The sequence below is a fragment of the Rhinoderma darwinii genome, chromosome 5 (assembly GCF_050947455.1).
Source record: "Rhinoderma darwinii isolate aRhiDar2 chromosome 5, aRhiDar2.hap1, whole genome shotgun sequence".
In the NCBI taxonomy this organism is placed as follows: domain Eukaryota; kingdom Metazoa; phylum Chordata; class Amphibia; order Anura; family Rhinodermatidae; genus Rhinoderma; species Rhinoderma darwinii.
The window spans coordinates 249,428,536-249,455,526 of NC_134691.1; the positions used below are offsets into that span (position 1 = coordinate 249,428,536).

Below are 26,991 nucleotides of genomic sequence, written 5' to 3' on the forward strand. Positions count from 1 at the left end.
TTTTAATGCTAAAAACGTTTTTTTAATACACATAGTGTATCAAGGCACCTGCTGTATAATCATACATCTAATTTTACTAATATAAAAATCTCTTCAATTGAGCAAATAAATTCTAAAACATACAATAGAATCTCTACCTTGAATAAACGTGAGTCATTCTGGATATTCAAATTTGGAACTTTGAGCCCAAATGGACTCAACGAAAAAATGTATCAAGCTTAAATTGGAATAGGAGAAATCATTTTAAAAAAAAAGAAGGAATTTTATATGTTCCCATCAAGTGGAAGATAAATAGAGTTTTATGAATGAATAAAACAACCAAATAAAGATTAATATTCAGCTCTTTTATATACATCACTCCTAAAAAAATAAGAATATGGTTGAATTGAACGAGCAAACAGAGATAAAACTATTTTCACTTCATTATGAATATCCTCTCTCTAACCTGCGGTAAAACACAGGAGCTCTCGGCTCCCGTCAATTAAGAGATTAACTAATCTACCCGCCACTCAGTCCGTGCCTACTTGCAACGACCCGCCCTAGGCGACGGGGTACAACTGGGCGTCGGTCCCTACACTCAGTAAGCGCACGACAGACAACCAGACAAGGGAACACGGAACCTAAGGGAAACGGGGCAGTTGCCCACGGCAACACCGTGAGCAACAAGAGTAGTAAACGAGCCGAGTCAAACCAGGAGAGTACGAGGTGCCAAACGCAGAGCAGGAGAGTAGTGAACAAGCCGAGTCAAACCAGGAGAGCACGAGGTACCAAACGCAGAGCAGGAGAGTAGTCAGCAAGCCAGGGTCAATACGAAGCAGGGACAAATAGTACAAGAAGCTGCAGCAGGGCCAGGAAACCAACAGAGAAGATTCACAAGCAAGGAGGAACAGGAAAGGCAGGTATAAATAGACAGAGGGCGGGAGCTAGCTCCATCTGGCCAGGCTGCGATAGGCTCTCCCACTCCTAAGCCTGCCATCCTGAGTGGTGGAAGATGGCGTCAGTCTCACAGACCTAGAAGCAGGTGCAGACTGATTAGCTATGGGCGTTGATAAAGAAGCTGTGCCTGGCAGGTCCTTTACAGTACCCCCCCCTTTTATGAGGGGCCACCGGACCCTTTCTAAGTGGACCTGGTTTATTGGGGAAACGAAGGTGGAACCTCCTGACCAATATCCCAGCGTGAACATCCCGGGCAGGTACCCACGTCCTCTCCTCAGGCCTGTATCCTCTCCAATGGACCAGGTACTGGAGGGAGCCTTGGACCATCCTGCTGTCCACAATCTTTGCCACCTCGAATTCTACCCCCTCAGGGGTGAGAACAGGGACCGGAGGTTTCCTCGAGGGAGCCAAGGACGGGGAGCAGCGTTTAAGGAGGGAGGCATGAAACACGTTGTGTACTCGAAAAGATGGGGGCAACTCCAGTCGGAAGGAGACAGGATTGAGGACTTCAATGACCTTGTACGGCAATATAAACCGGGGAGCAAACTTCTTGGACGGGACTTTCAGGCGCTAATTTTTTGACGATAGCCACACCAGATCCTCGACCATAAACAAGGGGTTAGCAGAACGTCTTCTATCTGCCTGAGTTTTTTTGTATGCTCTGGGACGCCTCTAGGTTCTTCTGAACCTGGGCCCAGACTGTGCACAGTTCCCGATGAACGACTTCTACCTCGGGATTGTTGGAACTACCAGGTGAAACGGAGGAAAACCACGGATTAAACCCAAAATTACAGAAAAAGGGGGAGACCCCTGACGAGTTACTGACCCGGTTATTAAGGGAAAATTCGGCGAGGGGAATGAATGAGACCCAATCATATTGACAGTCAGAGATAAAACACCTTAAATATTGTTCTAGAGACTGATTAGTCCTCTCAGTTTGGCCATTAGTTTCAGGATGGAAGGCAGAGGAGAAGGACAGATCAATCTCCAATGCTACCCAATGCTAAGACGTTAGCTACCTTGTTTGTCAAACACATCCTGCACTGATAGAGAGAAGGGGCTGCCGATTAGTGCAGTGCAATTTTGCAGCCAATACGTGCCCGTAAATACGGGTGGAATACGTGTGACCAAGGACCCGTATTTACACCAGTATTTACGGGAGGGAAAAATATGTTCGTGTGCATGAGGCCTAAATCTGTTTGTTTAACCGCTTCCCGACCGCCCACTGTATATTCACGTCGGCGCTTGCTGGACCCGGATCGCGCTGTTAACCCCTGCCTCTGGTCCCGGAGACATGACCGGGACCTAATTGGTTCAGGTCCCGGTCATGTGATCGTAGGGAAAGCTTGTTGTAGCAACGAACTGGAAAGTTTGTACTACAACAAACAACGGTCCTTATAAGCTTCCTGTCAGTGTGACTCTCAGCGTCACACTGACAGTTTATAATACGTTACACTACCTAGGTAGTGTAATGTATTATAGCAGCTATCAGTGCTGCCAGTCTTAATGTAAAAAGTAAAAAATAAAGTAATAAAAATGTTTTATAAAATTGTAAAAACAAGTTATAAAAGTTACAAAAACAAAAAATGCTTTTTTTTCCTATAAGAAGTCTTTTATTATAGGAAAAAAATGAAAATGTTAAAAAAAAGTACACATATTTGGTATCACCGCGTTCGTAACGACCCAAACTATAAAACTATAATATTATTTTTCCCGCACGGTCACCAGCGCAAAAAAAATAATTAAAAAACAATGTCAGAATCACTATTTTTTTGGTCATCAACACTCCAAAAATATAGAATAAAAAGTGATCAAAAAGTTGCATGTACCCTAAAATAGTACCAATAAAAACGACAACCCGTCCCGCAAAAAACAAGCCCTTACACAGCTTTTTTGACTGAAAAATAAAAAAGTTATGGCTCTCAGAATATGGTGACACAAAAAATAAATAATTTTATCGAAAAGTGATATTATTGCGCAAATGCCACAAAACATAAAAAAAACTATATACATCTGGTATCGCCGTAATCGTATCAACCCGCAGAATAAAGTAAAATGTAATTAATAGCGCACGGTGAAAAGTGTAAAAAAAAAAAAGACAAAAAACATTGTCAGAATTTGTTTTTTTGTCACTTTGCTTGCCAAAAAAATCTAATAAAAAGTGATGAAAAAATCACATGTACCAATGAAAACTACAGATTGTCCCGCAACAAATAAGTCCTCGCATGGCTCCGGTGAAGAAAAAATAAAAAAAGTTCTGGCTCTCAGAATATAGCGACAGAAATTGTGCAGTGTCCAAAAGCTGATAAGATCGGGCGCCATTTATCAGTGCGACATTGGCCACATATCTGCGGATTATTATTTATTTACCGAATTATTATACCCTCTTATTATGTCCTGATGTACTCTGCCCAATTTACACATACCCCCACATCATAAACTGAAATACCAGCAAAACCCCAAACAGAACCGTTACCAAGCAAACACTGCGCTCCAAAAGCCAAACGGCGCTCCCTCCCTTCTGAGCCCCACAGCGTGCCCAAACACCAGCTTACGTCCACATATATGATATTTTATATCCGGGAGAACCCGCTCAACATTGTATGAGGTATTTGTCTTCAGTGGCACAAACTGGGCACAACATAATATGCGTTAAAATGGCATATCAGTGGAAAATTGTAATTTTCACTTTGCACCATTCGCTGCGCATTAACGCCCTCGCGCACCACGACTTATTAGCATGTCGTGGTGCGGGGGGTTATATATGGAGCGGGCTCATGCGCTGCACCCGCGCCATATTCTGCAGGTGTCCGCTGTGTATTACAGCTGACACCCGGGACTAATGGACAGGAACAGCGATTGCGCTGTTACAGGAGCCTGTAAAAATTATATTATACTGCAATACATTAGTACTGCAGTGTATTGTACCAGCGACCTAATGATCGCTCGTTCCAGTCCCCTAAAGGGACTTTTGGGAGGTTTCCACTGTTTTGGTACCTCAGGGGCTTTGCAAATGCGACATGACACCCGAAAACCATTCCAGGTAAATTTGAGCTCCAAAAGCCAAATATTGTTCCTTTCATTCTGAGTCTTGCCGTGGGTCCAAACAGCAGTTTATTACCACATATGGCGTATTGCTGTGATCAGGACAAATTGCTTTACAAATTTTGGGGTGATTTTTTTCTCCTTTATTCATTGTAAAAATTAAACATTTCTATGTTTTTTCAGATTTTCATTTTCATGGCCTAATTCCACTAAATTCAGAAAAAAAAAACTGTGGGGTCAAAATGCTAACTATACCCCTAGAAAAATTCCTTGAGGGGTGTAGTCTACAAAATGGGGTCACTTTTGGAGTGTTTCCACCGTTTTGCTCCCTCCAGGGCACTGCAAACGCGACATGGCACTGAAAAACAATCCAGCAAAATCTGTGCTTGAAAATCCAAATGACGCTCCTTCCCTGTAATCGGGAGAAGTAGCTTTACAAGTTTTGGGGTGCTTTTTATTCTTTATTCCTTGCAAATATCTTTTTTTTTAATGTTTTTTCAGAAAAAAAGTAGATTTTCACTTTCACAGGTAAACTCCAATAAATATAGCAGAAGACCTGTGGGGTCAAGATGCTAACTATACCCCTAGATAAATTCCTTGAGGGGTGCCGTTTCCAAAACCATGTCACTTTTGGGGGATTTCCACTGTTTTGGCACTAAAAGACCTCTTCAAACCCGACATGGTGCCTAAAATATATTCTAAAAAAAGGAGGCCACAAAATCCACTAGGTGCTCCTTTGCTTCTGAGGCCGGTATTTCAGTCCATTATCGCACTAGGGCCACATGTGGGATATTTCTAAAAACTGCAGAATTTGGGCAATAAATGTTGTGTTGCGTTTCTCTGGTAAAACCTTCTGTGTTACAGAAAAAAATGTATTACAAATGAATTGCAGCAAAAAAAATTAAATTTGTCAATTTCCCCTCTACATTTCTTTAATTCCTGTGAAACGCCTAAAGGGTTAAGAAATTTTCTGAATGCTGTTTTGAATACTTTGAGGGATGCAGTTTTTAATATGGGGTAATTTATGGGGTCTATCTAGTACATAAGTCCATCAAAGCCGCTTTAGAACTGAAACTGGTCCCTGTAAAAATCGCCTTTTGAAATTTTCTTGAAAATTTAGAAATTGCTGGTAAAGTACTAAGCCTTGTAACGTCCTAGAAAAATAAAATAATGTTCAAAAAACGATGCAAATATAAAGTAGACATATGGAATATGTGAAATAGTAACAATTTTGTGTGGTATTACTATCTTTTTTACAAGCAGATACATTTAAAATTACCGAAAAAGGCCATACTTACAAATGGACACAGCCAGGTCAGAAACGCTGATGAAGGCGAGTGAGCAGGTGCTTTAAATAATAATAGCCACTCCCACTAGTCTTGAGGGGAGTGGTATGTGGTGCATGGGATGTGTAGTAAGAAATAATAAATGAATAGTGTATGTGCAAGTGTAATAATGTAAGTGAAATATAGGGGGCAGTAATGAGTAAAGTGCCTAAAAAATAAATGAATAATGGGATGCAAGTGTGTGAAACATGGAGGGATAGTGTGTAAGTCATGAGGCGCAACGTGTGTAGCCAGGTAGAAGCCTATTTGTGACGCCTTGATAATTCATAGAGCGGGCTACCCTGCTTGCTAGGTCAAACAACAACACACCATGCTCTCCCAGCATCAAAGACCCGGCTGTGTCCAAAAGAAGCGAATATAAGTAATAATGAAAAATACCTTGGGTATTAGTGATCATTTTGGCCAAAAGGACGCAAGCTCGCAATCCACGACAAGGATCCCCAGACTTGCGAGTCCCTAACTCCCTAGCTGGAGCGAAAAGCTCCTGATGTACAGACAAAACAGATAAAAACAAGGACATTTATACAAAAACACCGAAAAAGGCCATACTTACAAATGGACACAGCCAGGTCAGAAACGCTGATGAAGGCGAGTGAGCAGGTGCTTTAAATAATAGCCACTCCTACTAGTCTTGAGGGGAGTGGTATGTGGCGCATGGGATGTGTAGTAAGAAATAATAAATGGTGTATGTGCAAGTGTAATAATGTAAGTGAAATATAGGGGGCAGTAATGAGTAAAGTGCCTAAAAAATAAATGAATAATGGGATGCAAGTGTGTGAAACATGGAGGGATAGTGTGTAGGTCATGAGGTGCAGCGTGTATATCCAGGTAGAAGCCTATTTGTGACGCCTTTGTGTCTGTGTCCATTTGTAAGTATGGCCTTTTTCTGTGTTTTTGTGTTTATATTTCTATGTTTTTCCAGAAAAAAAGTAGATTTTCATTTTCACAGGCTAACTCTAATAAATATAGCAAAATACCTGTGGGGTCCCCTTGTTTTTATCTGTTTGGTTTGTGTATCAGGAACATTTAGTTCCATTTAGGGAGTTAGGGACTCGCAAGACTGGGGATCCTTGTCTTGGATTGCGAGCTTGCGTCCTTTTGGCCAAAATTATTAGTAATACCCCAGGTATTTTTCATTCTTACTTATATTTGCTTCTTTTGGACACAGCCGGGTCTTTGATGCTAGGAGAGTATGGTGTGCTGTTGTTTGGCATAGTAAGCAGGGTAGCCCGCTCTGTGAATTATCAAGACGTCACAAATAGGCTTCTACCTGGATATACACGCTGCGCCTCATGACCTACACACTATCCCTCCATGTTTCACACACTGGCACCCCATTATTCATTTTTTTTATATTTATGCACTTTACTCATTACTGCCCCCTATATTTCACCCCTATTATCACTTGCACATGCACTATTCATTTATTATTTTTTACTACACATTCCATGCACCACATACCACTCCCCTCAAGACTAGTAGGAGTGGCTATTATTTAAAGCACCTGCTCACCCGCCTTCATCAGCGTTTCTGACCTGGCTGTGTCCATTTGTAAGTATGGCCTTTTTCTGTGTTTTTGTATAAATGTCCTTGTTTTTATCTGTTTTGTCTGTACATCAGGAGCTTTTCGCTCCAGCTAGGGAGTTAGGGACTCGCAAGTCTGGGGATCCTTGTCGTGGATTGCGAGCTTGCGTCCTTTTGGCCAAAATGATCACTAATACCCCAGGTATTTTTCATTATTACTTATATTCGCTTCTTTTGGACACAGCTGGGTCTTTGATGCTGGGAGAGCATGGTGTGTTGTTGTTTGGCCTAGCAAGCAGGGTAGCCCGCTCTATGAATTATCAAGGCGTCACAAATAGGCTTCTACCTGGCTACACACGTTGCGCCTCATGACTTACACACTATCCCTCCATGTTTCACACACTTGCATCCCATTATTCATTTATTTTTTAGGCACTTTACTCATTACTGCCCCCTATATTTCACTTACATTATTACACTTGCACATACACTATTCATTTATTATTTCTTACTACACATCCCATGCGCCACATACCACTCCCCTCAAGACTAGTGGGAGTGGCTATTATTTAAAGCACCTGCTCACTCGCCTTCATCAGCGTTTCTGACCTGGCTGTGTCCATTTGTAAGTATGGCCTTTTTCGGTGTTTTTGTATAAATGCCCTTGTTTTTATCTGTTTTGTCTGTACATTTAAAATTAGAAAAATCATAATTTTTGCAAATTTTCTCTAAATTTTGGTGTTTTTCACAAATAAGCAATGAATTTATTGAATTTTTTTTCCCACTAATATAAAGTACAATATGTCACGAGAAAACAATCTCAGAATCGCTTGGACAGGCAAAAGCATTCCGGAGTTATTACCACATAAACTAACACATGTCAGATTTGAAAAAATGGGGCTGGTCCTGAAGGCCAAAATGAGCTCGGTCTTGAAAGGGTTAATCTGTTCCTTAATGTTTGGGTAGTGCGACCCACATACTGCAAATTACACGTGAATTGCAGTAGATAAATTACAAAACTATTCCCGCAGTTGAGGGAACTCTTGATGGGAAAAATGTAATTTGTTACGCTGGAGCAGAATTCGGTAATTTTGTTAGTAATGCTCAAACAGCAGAGGCATCGGACGTGACCACAGTGGAAAGAGCCATTTTTCTCTATGAAAAAGTTTTCTGGGTATTCAGGTGGGTACTCTGCAACTTACTTGGTGCTATTAAATTTTTTATGGTTTTTGCTCTTCTATATGTGATCTTAGGTTTGGATGGGAGAAGCGTTTTCATGAAAGGATCATTTTTGAGAATGTACCAATGTTTTTGAAGTATTGATGTGATTAATTTACTTCCATTATTGATTGCCCTTTTTTATGCTTGTGGCTACAGGATTAATGATGCAATCTAGTTGCGTTAGACTCCTAGCTCTGGATTCCGCACCTTTAATTAAACTGGCGGGAAAATTCTTCTCTTTGAATCTTTTTCTCAGGAGATCACATTCCTTTGAAAAATCTGTGCCCTTAGAACAATTTTTGCGTATTCTCCTGAACTGGCCGAAAGGTAAATTTTTCAGCCATGGTGGGTGATGGGCACTCTTAAAGGAACAGTGTCACGAAAATTATTTTTTTTACATCAGTTTGATTTTAGTGTTTTATTAATAACTTTTATATTTATTTGTGTGTTTGTGTTTTACTTTTTTTTATTTTTGAACTTTTTCTTCCCTATGGGGGCTGCCATTTTTTTTTAACATTTCTGTATGTGTCGATTAACGACAGATGCAGACATGGAATACGGCAGCTACAGTCCCATAGTGAATGCGAACGGGGCCCGTTCCATTCACTATGCTGTACGTCGTCTGTGTGGGAACGGCGCATGCGCCGCTCCCACACAGTCCAAGTTGAACTGTGCGCCGTCCGGCGCCATGTTCCTGTAGACCGGAAGTTGCGGCCGGACAGTAAGATTACTACTTCCGGTCGCGGCTTCCGGACTTGTGCACTTGGAGCGGCGGTAGCAGACGGAGCGGACGGACCGGAGGGAGCGACGGCGACTGGAGCAGGTAAGTTATTTCTGTGTATGTAAGTGTTTTACTGTGTGTTTACTAGTGTATGTAAACCTACTACACTGTTTGTTAGCTAAAAAAATGGCGACACACAGTGTAGGAGGTTTGACCGTTCAATCCCCTCGTTTCTCCCGGCACTAGCCAGGATAAAGGAGGGGGGGATTCTGAGAGCTCACTAGAGCGAGTGAGTTTTCTCAAATTTTGCAGCATAAAGCAATGTGGTTGCTTTACCACATGCAATGCTGCAAGTTTGGGAATTGCTCCATCTAGTGACCAGCACTGGGAAATATTATAAATTAGAATCTAATTTATAATATTTCCTGACTCGTGAAAAAAATTAAAAAAATTAGAACAATGTTTAATCACCTATACACTAATTGTTTAACTAAAAAAAAAACACTTTTTTCTAGCATCACATTCCCTTTAAAATCCAAGTAGCTATTTACATCTACTGTTTTGAAATGGGTTTTTGTTGAAAGTGATTGACCATTCCTCTCTATTGTAAGGTCGAGATAATCAATCATAGTATTAGAAAAAGTATGCGTGAAAGAAAGACCAAAGGTGTTATTATTTAAATGGCTCATAAATGCAGTAGCGGTAGATATATCGCCCTTCCAAATAAAAATGAGATCATCAATATAGCGTTTGTAGAGGATAATATTATTTTTGAAACTATGTTCATCATAGATGTAAAAATCTTCGAAAGCACCCATATATAAATTGACGTACGAACCTTGACCCCATCGCACAGCCCTTAATTTGCTTGTAAAAAAATGCCTTCAAACGTAAAAACATTGTGAGTGAGAATTAATTAATTAAAAATGAAGAATGAATTCATTAAAAAAAATTATCTGCTTATTTGGAAAACGGGTGTCTGAGACAAAATAGGATGTGGCGGCTTGTATACAATGGTCATGTGGAATATTACTATATAGAGATGATACGTCTGCGGTTAAAAAACTGATATCAGACAAATCATGAGTGGGTGTTAGGTCTTGTAACTCTCTGATAAGATGCGTAGAGTCTTTTAGAAACGAGGGTAGTCTAGAAACAAAGGGCTGAAGGTGCATATCAATAAAATTTGAAAGTTTGCTTGTTAATGACCCTATGCCTGATATAATCGGTCGACGAGGGGGGGTGGATAAGGACTTATAGATCTTGGGTAGGTGATACATGAATGGGACAGTGGGAAAAGGAACAGTTAAAAACATTTTTTCTCTTTTACTCAGATTATTTTCTAGGAATGCCGATTCAATCAGGGATTTATATTCAATTTCAAAAGCAGGAATAGGATTCGATTGCAGTCTCCTCATAAAACATTGTGTCTGATAGGAGTCTATGAGCCTCATTGGTGTAGTCCTCCCTATCTTGTATGATAATGCCACCACCCTTATCTGCTGAACGAATAACAATATGATGATTTTTCTGTAGGCTCTTCAGAGCTCTACGCTCAGATACAGTGAGATTGTCTGAATAAGTAAATGGTTGTTCAATTGATTTAAAATCATTACTGACTAAATTAAAAAATGTTTCCAAAGCTGGTCCACGATGGTGCAGGGGATAGAAAGTGGATTTGGGGTGTACATCCACTCGAACGGGCATAGTGGTTGCGGCCGATGTCTGAAAAACCGGTATAGTTGGAGCAGGTGAAATTGCAAAATGCTGCAGCAATGTTAGTTTCCGCATGAATTTGTTTAGATCCATGAATATTTCGAACCCGTCAGGGGATGACGTTGGGCAAAATGACAGACCTTTGGCTAAAAGACTAGTTTCTGCATTGTTAAGAATGTATTTGGATAAGTTAAAAAGTTTTACTGTAACACCTTGTGTTTTTTTGGAAGTAGTGGGAAGCTTGTGTCGATCTCTGCCCCCTCTAAATCGACCTAATTTTCTTTTGGTTGAGACTTTTTGAAGTTTTGGAAAAAATTATGTGATCGTCTGGCATTTGGGGCTTTTCAGAAATGGTAGAAGAATGTCCCGTGTGTGGGAACTGGGGGTGACCGGGGGCATTGTGAGTTGGGAGGGGAGTCCTAAAAAAGTTACCGTGGCAATAGTATTATCTAATGTAGGTGCCAGCTCATCTGTAACAGTGTGCTGGACCGACGGCAAGGATTCATGTTCAGATTGGGAAGAGCCACACTCATGTAATAAAAGTTTCAGAAGGGGGGAAGCATTAAATGTTATTAGATTCAATAGAATCATTGAACAGGGGGGAATATGGAGATGCATTGGGGGGGGGGGGGTGTCTGGAATGAGACTGAATAATTTGAGGTGCACATTCAAATCGGAGGATTTTAACGCGTGTTGGGGTATTAAACCCAAGGGACAAATGGAGGATAACAATGTTTGGGAATGGGAAGGAGGAGTGAGGGGATTTGTGGGCAGAGCAGCTGTAGTTGAAGGGGAAACTAAATTATCCTGGGAAACTACTAGTTTAGAATTGAGTTGGTTAACAGTGTGCAATTGGAGTGAATTTTTACTGTTCTTATTGGAAGGGTTCTTATCAGAACAAACTGGTGGGGTATTAATGGTAGGCAAACGTTTGGGAATAAAATATTTAGAACGGGAAGGAGAAGCAGTTGTGATGAGTTTGGATGGATTATTGGAAATACTAGGGAATATACGTTTAGCCGGGATGGAATTCTGAGTCCAATCACCGAGTTTGTATGCCGCATAATCTGATCTATCCCTTCTTATAGACTACTATCAGACACAATGTTTTATGAGAGACTGAAATCTATTCCTGCTTTTGAAATTGAATATAAATCCCTGATTGAATTGGCATTCCTAGAAAATAATCTGAGTAAAAGAGAAAAAATGTTTTTAACTGTTCCTTTTCCCACTGTCCCATTCATCACCTACCCAAGATCCATAAGTCCTTATCCACCCCCCCCCCCCGGTCGACCGATTATATCAGGCATAGGGTCGTTAACAAGCAATCTTTCACATTTTATTGATATGCACCTTCAGCCCTTTGTTTCTAGACTACCCTCGTTTCTAAAAGACTCTACGCATCTTATCCGAGAGTTACAAGACCTAACACCCACTCATGATTTGTCTGATATCCGTTTTTTAACCGCAGACGTATCATCTCTATATACTAATATTCCACATGACCATGGTATACAAGCCGCCACATCCTATTTTGTCTCAGACACCCGTTTTCCAAATAAGCAGATAATTTTTTTGAATGAATTGTATTGAATTCATTCTCACTCACAATGTTTTTACGTTTGAAGGCATTTTTTTACAAGCAAATTAAGGGCTGTGCGATGGGGTCAAGGTTTGCTCCATCGTACGTCAATTTATATATGGGTGCTTTCGAAGATTTTTACATCTATGGTGAACATAGTTTCAAAAATAATATTATCCTCTACAAACGCTATATTGATGATCTCATTTTTATTTGGAAGGGCGATATATCTACCGCTACTGCATTAATGAGCCATTTAAATAATAACACCTTTGGTCTTTCTTTCACGCATAAGTTTTCTAATAGTATGATTGATTATCTCGACCTTACAATAGAGAGGAATGGTCAATCACTCTCAACAAAAACCCATTTCAAAACAGTAGATGTAAATAGCTACTTGGATTTTAAGAGTGCCCATCACCCACCATGGCTGAAAAATGTTACCTTTCGGCCAGTTCAGGAGAATACGCAAAAATTGTTCTAAGGACACAGATTTTTCAAAGGAATGTGATCTCCTAAGAAAGAGATTCAAAGAGAAGAATTTTCCCGCCAGTTTAATTAAAGGTGCGGAATCCAGAGCTAGGAGCCTAACGCAACTAGATTGCATTAATCCTGTAGCCACAAGCATAAAAAAGGGCAAGTAAATAGAACATAAATACAATTTCATCAACTCCTTCAATAATGGAAGTAAATTAATCACATCAATACTTTAAAAACATTGGTACATTCTCAAAAACGCTTCTCCCATCCAAACCTAAGATCACATATAGAAGAGCAAAAACTATAAAAAATTTAATAGCACCAAGTAAGTTGCAGAGTACCCACCTGAATACCCAGAAAACTTTCATAGAGAAAAATGGCTCTTTCAGCTGTGGTCACGTCTGATGCCTCTGCTGTTTGAGCATTACTAACAAAATTACAGAATTCTGGTCCAGTGTAACAAATGAAATTTTTCCCATCAAGACTTCCCTCAACTGCGGGAGTAGATTTGTAATTTATCTACTGCAATGCACGTGTAATTTGCAGTATGTGGGTCACACTACCCAAACATTAAGGAACAGATTAAACAAACACAGATTTAATGTCAAGATTGTTTTCCTTAACTGGTTGCCGACACAGGACGAGTATGCTCGTCCTGAGTGGCGAGCACTTCGCGCATTAGCACGAGCATACTCGTCCTGTGTGACAGCCGTCTGTGCGCGCGATCGTGAGCGGGGCAATGGCTGTAATACACAGCCACGGCCCCGCTCTGACAACGGAGTGGAGAGAAACATCTTCTCTCCGCCGTTAAGCCTTTGAACGCCGCAATGAAAGCTGATCGCGGTGTTCAAAGAGGGGGGACTGCACATTGATCGCGTCACAGAAGATAACTGTGACCCGATCAAAGCCCACAACTCGTATGGCCAGACAGCCCAGGGTCCAGGGCTGTCTGAACATATTTCCTGTTGTTAGGGCATACTGAGGTATGCCCTAACAACTGCCTGTGTACAATCAGTACACAGGCTAATGTACTGGCATATAGATCTATTAGATTACATTACAGTTACAAAATAAAAATCTAAATGATAAATCCCTTTATGGGATTAAAAAAAAAAGTTAAATGAATGTCCAAAAAAATTAATAATAAATAAAAAGTAAAAAAAATACACAGAAACACACATTTTTTATAATAAATAAACTTTAAAATACAAGTCCCAAAACATGAAATAATATAGACATATTTGGTATCGCCACGACCGTAACAACCTGTACAACAAATGTATAACATTATTTATGATGATCAGTGTATGGTGTAAAAAAAAAAAAATATTAAAACTGCAGCGGAACTGCTTTTTTTTCTGCATTTTCGCCAAAATACAAATTTATAGAAATTAAACGATAATGTATTTGTACCAAAAAATGGTACCTACATAAAGTACAACTCGTCCCGCAAAAACCAAAGTCTCATACAACTACGTGGTACAAAAAAATAAGAGTTATGAGCGTCGGGATGCAAAGAGGGGAAATGTAAAAAAATTGCTCTGTCCTCAAGGCCAAAATTGGCCGTGTCCTTAAGGGGTTAAACAGTGTTTTGAGGCATTGTGCGGATAAACATGAGTGCAATTTCGATAACGTTTCAGTTACTCCAATAGAAAGCATCCCTGCGGTCGTACCCAATAGATTCATCAGATAAAAACAGAGGGAGAATTTTTGGATATATAAACTTGGGACCCTGTACCCCAATGGCTTGAATGATATAACTGAATCTGCATTGGATTAATATCAGTATATGTGTTGTTGTTTTTTCTATAACATTTACCTTTTTGCAACTGCATTATTATTATTTTCTACTATCAGCAAGTTTTCATTTATAAATTTATTTGCGCAGTCATATTCCCCAAAAAATTTCTTTTCTTTATCCTTTTTCTATCCTTCATTATTTATTTATTATAATTATTTTATCCATTATCATATCTCCTCACTATCATCATTGTTTATTTTTTCTTTTGCATCACCAATACTTATTACAATTGTTTTCCCTCATAAGGTACAATAATTTTCTGTCCAACATTTTTTCACCATTGTCCCCAAATATATTCAATCCCCTCATAACTCTGCAAATTCCTTTCATTTGTTGCAAAACATCCTTTTACCTGTTTCAAGCGGTCTGTCTATTCTCTTTTCTACTATTCACCCTGATCAGTCCTTCTTTTCCCCTTGTTTGCGTGTTTCTCCCGTACCTGATATGAACTTTTTGGCCTCTCCTGGCCACCGTATCTTCGCGGTTGCCATGACACCAGGGACGCTACTGTGAGTATTGTCCTTCGCTCGCCGCTCACAATCCTCTTCGCCCACCACATTGTGTTTTGTTCCTTCTTCACCAATACATACAGTATATTTCTCATACATATGATTGTTGTACTGATCTCATTTTATCATTGCTGTTTTATTGTTATGCTAAAACTTTTTTAAAATCCGGGAATCTTAGTCATATTTAAAATTGTATACTTCTACAACATCTATACCTACGGTTTCTAACACAAAAACGTTTTTAGTGTTGTTTCTTTCATTTGTTTCCCCCCTTTTGTTTCCAGTATCTTTCCTGTCATTTACGGTGCACCACTTAACCTTTTGAACTTTGACCCGTGTTTCGGCGGTCTTTTCTTCGTTTTTTCATTTGAGTTAAACTTTGTATATATACCCCTCTCATTTGCATGTATTTTATTGCCTGACGAAGACGCCGGTCCGGCGTTGAAACGCGTAGCTTGTACATCATCTTTTACACATTAAATCATGAACATCGTTCATTCCTATTTATATTAACAGCAGCGCCCCTGTGGTCCCCTTTTTTTCCTTTTTCAATCAACTATCCACCGGCAGCACCTTCTGGTTGTTGCGTTACCGGACCTAGGCAGCAGCTGTTTGTGCCCCAGTGCACCTTCACCACCAGTGTTATATACCTGCCAGTATTTCACACTCACAAGGGGAGCACCAGCCATGTTTAACTTGTTCTCTTGGTTTATCATATTAATTTGCACCATGTGGCGCCGTGTCTTCCTTTTTTCTCATTTTTAGTTACTGTACTAATACCTCAGGGGCTCTGAAAATGCAACATGGCACCTGAAAACCATTCTAGCAAAGTCTGCGCTCCAAAATCCAAATGGTGCTCCTTTCCTTCTGAGCCCTGCCGTGGGTCTAAACAGCAGTTTATGACCACATGTGGGGTATAGTCGTAATCAGGAGAAATTGCTTTACAAATGTTGGGGTGCTTTTTCTCCTTTATTCCTTGTAAACATATGAAAATGTGTTTTTTCAGAAAAATGTTTTTTTTTTTTTAATTTTATAGACGAATTCAAATAAATGTAGCAAAGAAACTGTGGGGTCAAAATGCTAACTACACCCCTAGAAACATTCCTTGAGGGGTGTAGTTTCCAAAATGGGGTCACTTTTGGTGGGTTTCCACTGTTTTGGCACCAGAAGACCTCTTCAAACCTGACATGGTGTCTAAAATATATTCTAAAGGAGGAGGCCCCAAAATAGACTAGGTGACCTTTGCTTCTGAGGCCTGTGTTTCAGTCGATAAGCATACTAGGGCCACATGTGGGATATTTCTAAAAACTGCAGAATCTGGACAATAAATTTTGAGTTGCATTTTTTGGGTAAAACGTTCTGTGGTATAGAAAAGAATGTATTACAAATGAATTTTGTCAAAAAAAAAAATGACATTTGTAAATTTCAACTCTATTTGGCTTTAATTCCTGTGAAACGCCTAAAGGGTTAAAACACCACTTTCTGAATGCTGTTTTGAATACTTTGAACGGTGCAGTTTTTAAAATGGGGTGTTTTATGGGGGTTTCAAATATATGGGCCACTCAAAGTGACTTCAGAACTGAACTGGTCCCTGAAAATATAGCCTTTTGACATTTTCTTGAAAATGTGAGAAATTGCTGCTAAAGTTTAAAAGTTTTGCACATTTTCTCAAAATTTTGGTGTTTTTCACAAATAAGCAATGAATTTATCGACAAAATTTTTCCACTAACATATAGTACAATATGTTACGAAAAAACAATCTCAATCGCTTGAATAGGTAAAAGCATTCCCAAGTGTTTGCCACATAAAGCGGCATATGTCGTCAGATTTGAAAAAATGGGTCTGGTCCTTAGAGGCTCTGTCACCAGATTTTGCAACCCCTATCTGCTATTGCAGCAGATAGGCGCTGCAATGTAGATTACAGTAACGTTTTTATTTTTAAAAAACGAGCATTTTTGGCCAAGTTATGACCATTTTCGTATTTATGCAAATGAGGCTTGCAAAAGTACAACTGGGCGTGTTGAAAAGTAAAAGTACAACTGGGCGTGTATTATGTGCGTACATCGGGGCGTGTTTACTACTTTTACTAGCTGGGTGTTCTGATGAGAAGTATCATCCACTTCTCTTCACAACGCCCAGCTTCTGGCAGTGCAGATCTGTGACGTCACTCACAGGTCCTGCATCGTGTCGGCACCAGAGGCTACAGTTGATTCTGCATCAGCATTTGCAGGTAAGTAGCTACATCGACTTACCTGCAAAAGCCGATGCTGCTGCAGAATCATCTGTAGCCTCTGGTGCCGACACGATGCAGGACCTGTGAGTGACGTCACAGATCTGCACTGCCAGAAGCTGGACGTTGTGAAGAGAAGTGGATGATACTTCTATACACAACGCCCAGCTAGTAAAAGTAGTAAACACGCCCCGATGTACGCACATAATACACGCCCAGTTGTAGTTTTGCAAGCCTCATTTGCATAAATACGAAAATGGTCATAACTTGGCCAAAAATGCTCGTTTTTTAAAAATAAAAACGTTACTGTAATCTACATTGCAGTGCCGATCTGCTGCAATAGCAGATAGGGGTTGCAAAATCTGGTGACAGAGCCTCTTTAAGGCCAAAATGAGCTTGGTTCTCAAGGGGTTGAAGGGGTTTTCCCATCAGGGACATTTATGGCATATTCATGTTCTGGCTGACGTGTGTGTGATTCCTGGCCATGAATAAAAAAACAACGTAACTCGCTGAGTTACGCAGTTTCCGTAGCTCTCACATTTGTGAATGGCAGTTACAGAAACAGCGTAGCATGTGATCTAAGCGGTTTCCATAACTACCATTCAGTTCTATGGGACTTGCGGAAACACGCTGCTTTCTACTTCATGTTCGGGAATCGAGTCAGCCGGAGCACAGAGAGGTAGAATGAGGTTTAGGGGGCTCCGTTCTGGAGATCAGTGAGGGTCTCAGAGGTAGGACCCGCATCCATCTGACATTTATGGCATATCCTGTGGCTATACCATAAATGTCCCTGATGGGAAAACCCCTTTAGAGTCACTGAGCTCTTCAGTACGACCCATACTACTATCAATGTTTGTCTATGTAGATTGCATGGCTGTGTGCTTGATTTTCTGCACTTGTTTGAAATGGGTGCGGCCGAAACATATGAACTCAATAATTTGGCGGAGGTGTCCCTGTAATGGTGGTCATCTGTTTACTTTTTCTTCATTTATATTTCACTTAGATATAACTATTTATCCTTGACCATGAAAAGACTATGAAAATAACTTCAATGCACAATAGTGAGCAAAACTGGACATGTTCCTGGAGCAGAAGATAACATTAAAAAAATAGGAAAAAGGCCAGTGAGGCTCATCCTTAGGCTAAAAAATTTGAGTGGAACAAGAAAGAATACCAGTATATTTACCTTGCATGCCGCCATAAGATGCTTACATGTGGCACTGTATTACAGAAGCTTTTTTCCCTAGAAGCAATTAATTTCAATCTGAGAGAAAGGGGAGCAATATTATGGTTCCATATAACACAGAACTTGCATGAGGCCTAAGAAATGTATAATAAACCAAAGTTATATATAGGACCTGAACTTAAACCAGAGAAGCAAAGTCTTTATATAATGTGCATATGTGTCATATCTGACCAGTTTTTTTTTTTTTCTTCTTAAAGCAACAGATTCGGGCAATATAAAACCGTTGGAAGGAGTGAAAGTTCTGGACTTGACAAGGTGTGTGGGAACAAATTTAATTGAAAATAATCTAAAGTGATATCTCTTTAGACACCTTCTCATATTCCTTACAAGGGCACGTTTAACTGTTTATTATGTATGTATATTATATTTTGTAGAGTATTGGCTGGACCTTTCGCTACAATGATTCTTGGGGATCTTGGAGCTGAAGTCATAAAAGTAGAAAAACCTGGTAATTATTTGGAACGTTTACTATCGAATATTGTTCACAATCTCTTCATGTTGTCCTTATCATGCATAAAAGAAAGAACAAAAGAAATTGCCACCCTCACAATTGACCTCTTAGAGCTCATTCAGGTGAGCGTAAAACTCGTACGTCTGCTGTGCAAGGAAATCACACACAGCACTCGGACCCGTTGATTTCAATGGGGCCATTCACACATGCAGGAGTTTTCACGTAGCGAGAGTCCGCTGCGTGAAACTCGCTGCATGTCCTATATTGGTCTGTTTTAACGCACCTACGTGCCCACTGAAATGAATGAGTGCGTGAAAAACACTTACGCCACACGGCTACACATCTGTGTACTGTGCGTGTTTTGTGCATCAAATCTATAAAAAAAAAAGTGCTTTGCGAGTGCGTGAAAAACACATGCCAATCGCAAAGCACAGACACAATAATTCAGCGCATGCGGACCACATTTACGCACGGTTTTTACGCACGTAAGTCTGTCACGCTCGTGTGAATGTAGCCTTAGATCAACTTGCCAAAATTGCAGTTTTGTGTGGGTCTACCCTGATAGTTTCAATATATACTTACAAACCACAGCCAGTGATCAACTGTCAACTATAGATGTAGCAGACTATTTCTGAAACAAGGTTATACTGCGTCACCTGGATCATCTTGTTATTATATTTCAATGGCTGGCAAGATCATCAACACGACACTAATAAAACTGGGCTCATATGTTTTAGAGTTTTTCTGCCTGTACTGACATGCAGATTTTACTACAGATTTCACCCTTCACAATATAGCCGGTAAAATCCATTGCAAAATATGGATGAAATTGAAGCCAGATTTTCAAATCCGCAGCATGCCATGAAATCCACGCAGATTTTTTTCTGTTGCATTTGAGACCTTATTCACTGGCATTGCACAACTTTTATTGCGGATTTTCGGTGCAGAACCCTGTTGAACTCAGCCTACGAAAAGGGATACCAGAGAATGTATGTTGCATATCAGTACTTTTGTGATACTATTGAATATTAAGGTTACATGCACGCGTTGCATGTGCCGCACTGATTTTTCCTGCAGCAAATAAGCAGCGTAATACAGAACCAGCAAAGTCAATAAGATCACAAGTAATCTCATCTACACGTTGCAGAATTTTCCGCATGTAAATTGACCTGCGGTGCATATTTTAGATGGCTATGTCTGAGTGAAGAGTAGAACTCTTATCTAGTTGTATCTGCTTGATAGTGTAGTGAAAACTGTATGTCTGAGGGGAAAAGTAAACAAACTTTTGGTCATGATCCCATGTAGGATTTTATGAGACACTTGTCAGATAAACAATTTGGTTTAATTGAGAACCACATAGTACTCTGCCAGGTTTACTAACACTAACAAACACTAGAGGACTTGGATGGCCGAAAAGGCCGATTTAGGGCCTGTTCACATCACCATCTGTGATCTCAATGGTGATGAAAACCTAGCTAATGGTTTCCATCTGTCACCGTTGTGACACGGTTCCGTTGTTCTTGACGGAACCAATAGCGCAGTCGACTGCACCATTTGACTGATTCTGTCAAAACGACGGAACCCTGTCAGAACGGTGACAGACGGAAACCATTAGTTAGTTTCCGTCACCATTGAGTTCAATGGTGAGGAAAATGGAAGCTGAGGTTTCCATTTGCCTTTCTGCTGAAGGGTTAACCCGACGGAAACCTCTGACGGAACCCCTCAACTAAACAGACGGTGATGTGAACCCAGCCTTAAACCATTTTCTTCCACAGATAAAAGGTAGAGAGACTTCAGATAAAGTCGTTTGTACTAATTACATACTAACATGGCTGATAGCGAATGTCGCAATCTGCTATTTTGGCATGTGAATCACAAGATTGTACACTGTATAGCCACAATTTTAGTTTAAAAGGTCCATAATGAATAACAGAAACAAAGCTTAACCAGTTAATATTTGTTTAAAGATTGTTTTACTGTTGACAAAGGTGAATGGGTTGTTGCATCATTATAGTTACATAGTTACAAAAAAGACACAGGTCCATCAGGTTCAACCTTTATCAATAAATTACCCGTCATTCATTGCTCGATTATCTATAACCCTCAGTGCCATTCGTAAATAAATAAGCATCTAGCCTTTTTTTTTTTTTTAAATGCTGTCATAGTATCTGTCATCAATACCTCTTGGGGAAGGGCATTCCATAGCTTGACCACTCTAAGGAGGGATTCACACGAACGTGTATTGGGTCCGTGCGGACCGCGTGGTTTTCACGCGCCACGCACAGACCAATACAAGTCTATGGGGCAGTACAGACAGTCCGTGCTTTTTGCGCAGCGTTTGTCCGCTGCGCAAAAAGCGCGACATGCTCAATATCTCCGAGTATTTCGCGCATCACGCACCCATTGAAGTCAATGGGTGCGTGAAAACCACGCAGGTCGCACGGAAGCACTTCCGTGCGAACCGACTGTTTCGCGCACCAGCTGTCAAAAGGATTAATGTAAACAGAAAAGCACCACGTGCTTTTCTGTTTCCAAACATCCAAACGGAGTGTCTTTGAGATGAGCGAACCCGGACAACCGAACCGAACTTCACCGGGTTCGGCCGAACTCGGCAAAAAAATTTCCGGTACGCGACGTCAGGAGATAGTCACTGTCCAGGGTGCTGAAAGAGTTAAACTGTTTCAGCACCCTGGACAGTGACTTCCGATCCCAATATACATGAACGTGTAAAAAAAAAAAGACGTTCTGACTTACCGATAACTCCTGGCTTCTTCCTCCAGTCTGACCTCCCGGGATGACAATTCAGTCCAAGTGACAGCTCCAGCCAATCACAGGCCAAGCACAGGCTGCAGCGGTCACATGGACTGCCGCGTCATCCAGGGAGGTGGGGCCCGATGTCAAGAGAGGCGAGTCACCAAGGACGGGTCACCAAGGCAATGGCCGGGAGGGAAGTTCTCGGTAAGTACGAACTTTTTATTTTTTTTTAACAGGTTTCTCGATATTGTGATCGGCATTCACTGTCGAGGGTGCTGAAAGAGTTCCTGCCGATCAGTTAACTCTTTCAGCACCCTGGACAGTGACTGACGTCGACTAGACTCATCTCTATGATGGCGGCTGCGCGAAAATCACGCAGCCGCGCATCATACACGGATGACACACGCAGCTGTCAAGTGGTTTTTGCGCGCGCAAAACGCAGCGTTTTTTGCGCGCGCAAAAACGCAACGTTCGTCTGAATCAGCCCTAACTGTAAAGAACACTCTTCTATATTTATGTCTGAAACGTCTTTCTTACACACGCAATGGGTGTCCCCTTGTCCTTTCTGGAGTCCTTCTAAGGAACAGATCATGTGCTAGTTCTCTGTATTGACCACACATATACTTATACATATTAATAAGATCACTTCTAAGACGTCTTTTTTTCCAAGCTGAACAAGCCCAATATTTCTAGCCTTTCAATATAAGCGACAATTAGGTGCTTGTTAGTATGATATTATTTATTTTGCTTTGCAGGCAAAATTAATTTCACACTGGAAACATTCAATGAAATCTAGGTACGAATTTATCAACTTTTCTGCACCAGTTTTCTGACGTAGAAAAGTCGCAACTTGTGCAGAAAATTGCAACTTTTAATGCATTTATGCTGTTTATGTAACTTTTTTGAAAATGGGTGTGGCTTAGCTAAAAGGGGCATAGTCTGCATTTATGGTGTTTATGTAACTTTTTTGAAAATGGGTGTGGCTTAGCTAAAAGGGGCATAGTCTGCAAAACGGACACGTTTCTCATGCTTTGCTGTTCCGTGTGGCATCAGATTGTGATGTCTGTTTATGTACACATGACAGTGCTCTATGCAGATATAGTAGTGTTTTGACACTGTGAAATAAGCATAATTGTATTTACGTATAAATGTTTAGGATATAGAATTTCGATGACGCCCATCTCCGTGCTGGAGATTCTAGCTTTACTTTTACAATGAAGGGGATTTAAGTGCTATTAAATACTTAAGTTTGCTACACATTTTTTTTTTTTTATAGTAAATTGAAAAAAGCAATATCTATGTACTCAGGATGTTTTTGACCAATCTGTTTACGTAAAGCAAAGCAAGAGTCATTGTTTTTGTTTTTGTACTTATGCCGCTGTTTTGCACCGTGTTTGGAGTATGTCAATAAATTTGAATTATGATCTGTTTTTGTAGGGTCTGGAGATGACACAAGGTTCTGGGGGCCTCCCTTTGTGGGAAGTGAAAGTGCTTACTTTCTTAGCGTGAACAGAAATAAGAAGGTATTTATAGAGCCATGTACTGTTTTGAAACAACCATTTCAAACATTCTGTTGGTGCCCTATCAACATTAGCTCGATGATCTTTAGAGATGTCTAAAAAAAATTCTGAAGAGGAAAAGTCCTAGTTCATATTAGTGATTGGCCCCCACTGATGAAACGACTAATATGTTTCTATGACATATCAGGTATATTTCAATGAGGTCCATCTTTGAATACACTTTCAATGTTTGTATGTAGATATAATCCATATAAAAGTTGAGAAACTTTGTACATTACATTACTTATATTGTACTGATCCTATGTTACAGCCTGTATTATAGACCAGACCGGCAGTCACAGGGCATATGAACATCATAGAGGCGGGTCCTCTGCTTGGGAACCTTCTCTGTGAGCTAGAACGGAGAGCCGTGGAAATGTCTGGCTGCGGCTTTCCCCCGGCAAATTTAGCTTTTTTCCAGGAGCTGAACCCATGGTGATCAACTGATCGCTGCATTGGCTCCAATTTAAAAGATGTCTAATGCGGCTACCCCTTTAATTACTCCTGTGGTGGGACTCCAGGGTAATTTAGCACTTAATGCCAGATTCCCACAGAGATTATAGCTAATTACTGGGAATCCCAGCAGTAAAACACAATGTGAGGAGCTTATTTTCATGGGAACCTTCCCACCACAGTTAATTTTGTCCTTTGTGACTATTTTTTTTAATTTTTTTTATGCCCGCCTTCCGAGAGACATAACTTTTTTTTATTTTCCTATCAATGTAGCCACACGAGGGCTTATTTTTTGCGGGGCGAATTGTATTTTGTAACGGCACCATTTTTGGGTACATATAACTTAAAGGGGTTGTCCCAAGTTGATAAATGGTGCTAGTTAGCTCCCCCATGTAAAAATAAGAAGAATTCTAATTACCTGTCCGTCGTCCAGCGATGTCGTTTTCTTGATATCGTTGATTGAAGTTGCGGTCGGTCCCTCTTTGTATCCTGCTCGTTGCCTAGGTTCCCGGCCACCGCTATTTACCTTTAGCGGTGGCCGCGCATGCGTAATGACATCCTCTGCGTCCGGAGCAGAGGATGTCATTTACTCATGAACGCGCATCTCGGCGCATCTCGGCGCATGCGCAGGAGATGCAAGGAGATGAAGTGGAAGGCACCCGTCGCGAGAAGTCTGCGCTCCGCTAAAGGTAAGTGTGTGTGTGTGTGTGTGTCTGTGTTTGTGTATATATGGGTGTGTTTGTGTATATGTGTGTGTGTTTATGTGTGAGTGTATATATGGGTGTATTTGTGTGTATATGTTTGTGTATATTTTTGTGTTTGTGTATATTTGTGTGTGTGTATATATGGGTGTGTTTGTGTATATGTTTGTGTGTGTGTGTGTTTTTGTATATGTGTGGGTTTGTGTATGTGTTTGTGTATATATGGGTGTGTTTGTGTACATATGTTTGTGTGTATATGTTTGTGTGTATATGTGTGTGTGCTTTTTTGGTGTGTTTATGTGTGTGTGTTTGTGTATATATGGGTGTGTTTGTGTATATGTGTGTGTGTGTATATATGGGTGTGTTTGTGTATATATGTATATGTTTGTGTATATGTGGGTTTGTTTGTGTACATGTGTTTGTGTATATGTTTGTGTGTATATGTGTGTTTGTGTATATGTTTGTGTGTGTGTGTTTATGTGTGTGTGTGTTTGTGTATGTGGGTGTGTTTGTGCATATGTTTGTGTGTATATGTTTGTGTGTTTTTGTATATGTATATGTGTGTGTATATGTGTGTGTTTGTGTATATATGGGTGTGTTTGTGCATATGTGTATATGTATGCATATGTGTGTGTGTATATGTGTGTGTGTGTTTGTGTATATATGGGTGTGTTTGTGCATATGTGTATAGGTTTGTGTGTATATGTTTGTGTGTGTTTTTGTATACGTGTGTGTTTGTGTATATGTGTGTGTGTTTGTGTATATATGTGTGTGTGTGTATATATGTTTGTGTATATATGGGTGTGTTTGTGTACATGTGTGTGTGTATATGTGTGTGTGTATATGTGTGTGTGTATATGTGTGTGTGTATATGTGTTTATGTGTGTGTTTGTGTAATATATGGGTGTGTGTTTATATGTGTTTGTGTATATGTTTGTGTGTGGTTGTTTGTGTGTGTGTAGGTGAGTATAAGTATCGGTATTGTTCACATTGCTAACTTTTTTTTAATGTTGTTGCAGATTTTGATGTACCGATTGGACTACGTCTTTCGATTCGTTGGACTACTGCGTAGATCTACGTTTTTTCACATTTTAATAAAATGGTTAACGAGGGTTTTGTTGGGGATTTCTTATTTCAATAAAAAAAAATTGTCTTTGTGTTTTTTTTTCAAACTTTATTAGTGCCTAGATAATGGCAGTTGGCTGATTGACAGCGTCCATTATTAAGGCGGTACTTAGTGTTAGCCGGTGCAGAGGCTAGCACTAACCACCCATTATTACCCCGGTACCCACCACCACCAGGGGTGCCGGGAAGAGCTTGGTACGATCCAGTACCCGACCATCTGTTGTGATGGTTGGGTACTGGGGCGGCCGTAGGCTGGTATTATGAGGCTGGGAAGGGCCAAAAACAGTGGACCTTCCCACCCTTGTAATGCTAGGCTGCTGCTGCTGTGTTGTATCGGGCTGGTTATAAAAATGGGGGGGACCCCCACGTCGTTTTTTTGTAAAATTTAACAATAGACGTTGGGTCCCCCACATTTTTAATAACCAGCCATATACAAGGCCGCAGCAGCCTGGCATTACACGGGTGGGAGGGGCCACTGGTTTAGTACATTCCCAGGCTAATAACACTGTGTTGTATGTGGCTGGTTATGATAAATTGGGTGGAACCCCATGTCTTTTTAATAAAAATAATAAATAAATAATAAAAAAAAATGACGTGGGGTCCCCCCCATTTTTATAACCAGCCAGATACAACACAGCAGCAGCAGCCTAGCATTACAAGGGTGGGAAGGTCCACTGTTTTTGGCCCTTCCCAGCCTCATAATACCAGCCTGCGGCCGCCCCAGTACCCGACCATCACAACAGATGGTCGGGTACTGGATCGTACCCAGCTCTTCCCGGCACCCCTGGTGGTGGTGGGTACCGGGGTAATAATGGTGTTTAGTGTTAGCCTCTGTACCGGCTAACACTAAGCCTCCCCTTAGTAATGGACCTTGTCACTCAGACAGCGGCCATTACTAAAGTGATAGTAATAAAACTTGAAAAGAAAAGACAAAGATATAGATAAAATATTTTATTGAAATAAAGCACCCCCAACACAACCCTCATTAACCATTTTATTGATGAAAAAAAAAGCGTCATCTAAGTAGTCCTCGAAACCGACGTAGTCCAAACACCAAACCTGTAAAAAATCAAAAATATAAAAAAAAAAATGAAATAAAACATGTCGTAGGCTTACTTTCACTTTCATGTGTGATACTGACTGTTATACCATGTATAGAAGCCTGCGGCAAAGTTGGCTTAGATACAGGGTGCCAGCAGACAGTATCATACATGGCCATACAGACATATATACAAACAAACATACATACATACATGCAAACATACATGCACGTATACACATACAAACATGACAACATACATACATGAAAACATACATACAAACATACATACATGCAAACATACCTACATGAAAACACATACATGAAAACATACACACATACAAACATGACAACATACATACATACATGAAAACATACATACATGCAAACATACATGCACATATACACATACAAACATGACAACATACATACATGAAAACACAAACATGACAACATACATACAAGAAAACATACATACAAGAAAACATACATACATGCAAACATACATACATGAAAACATACATACATGAAAACATACATACATGAAAACAT

The 26,991-nt window shown here is 40.3% G+C and overlaps 1 protein-coding gene across 8 annotated transcripts in view; it reads left to right on the top strand.

The window, feature by feature from the left end:
• SUGCT (succinyl-CoA:glutarate-CoA transferase) overlaps nt 1-26,991 on the top strand; it is a 1,185,368-nt gene that overhangs the window by 19,811 nt on the left and 1,138,566 nt on the right. For all 8 annotated transcript variants that reach the window (XM_075828569.1, XM_075828573.1, XM_075828572.1 and 5 more), the window contains exons 2-4: nt 18,555-18,612; nt 18,732-18,805; nt 23,000-23,085. In XM_075828569.1, the coding sequence (XP_075684684.1) occupies nt 18,555-18,612; nt 18,732-18,805; nt 23,000-23,085 (218 nt within the window). The remainder of the gene's footprint in view (nt 1-18,554; nt 18,613-18,731; nt 18,806-22,999; nt 23,086-26,991) is intronic.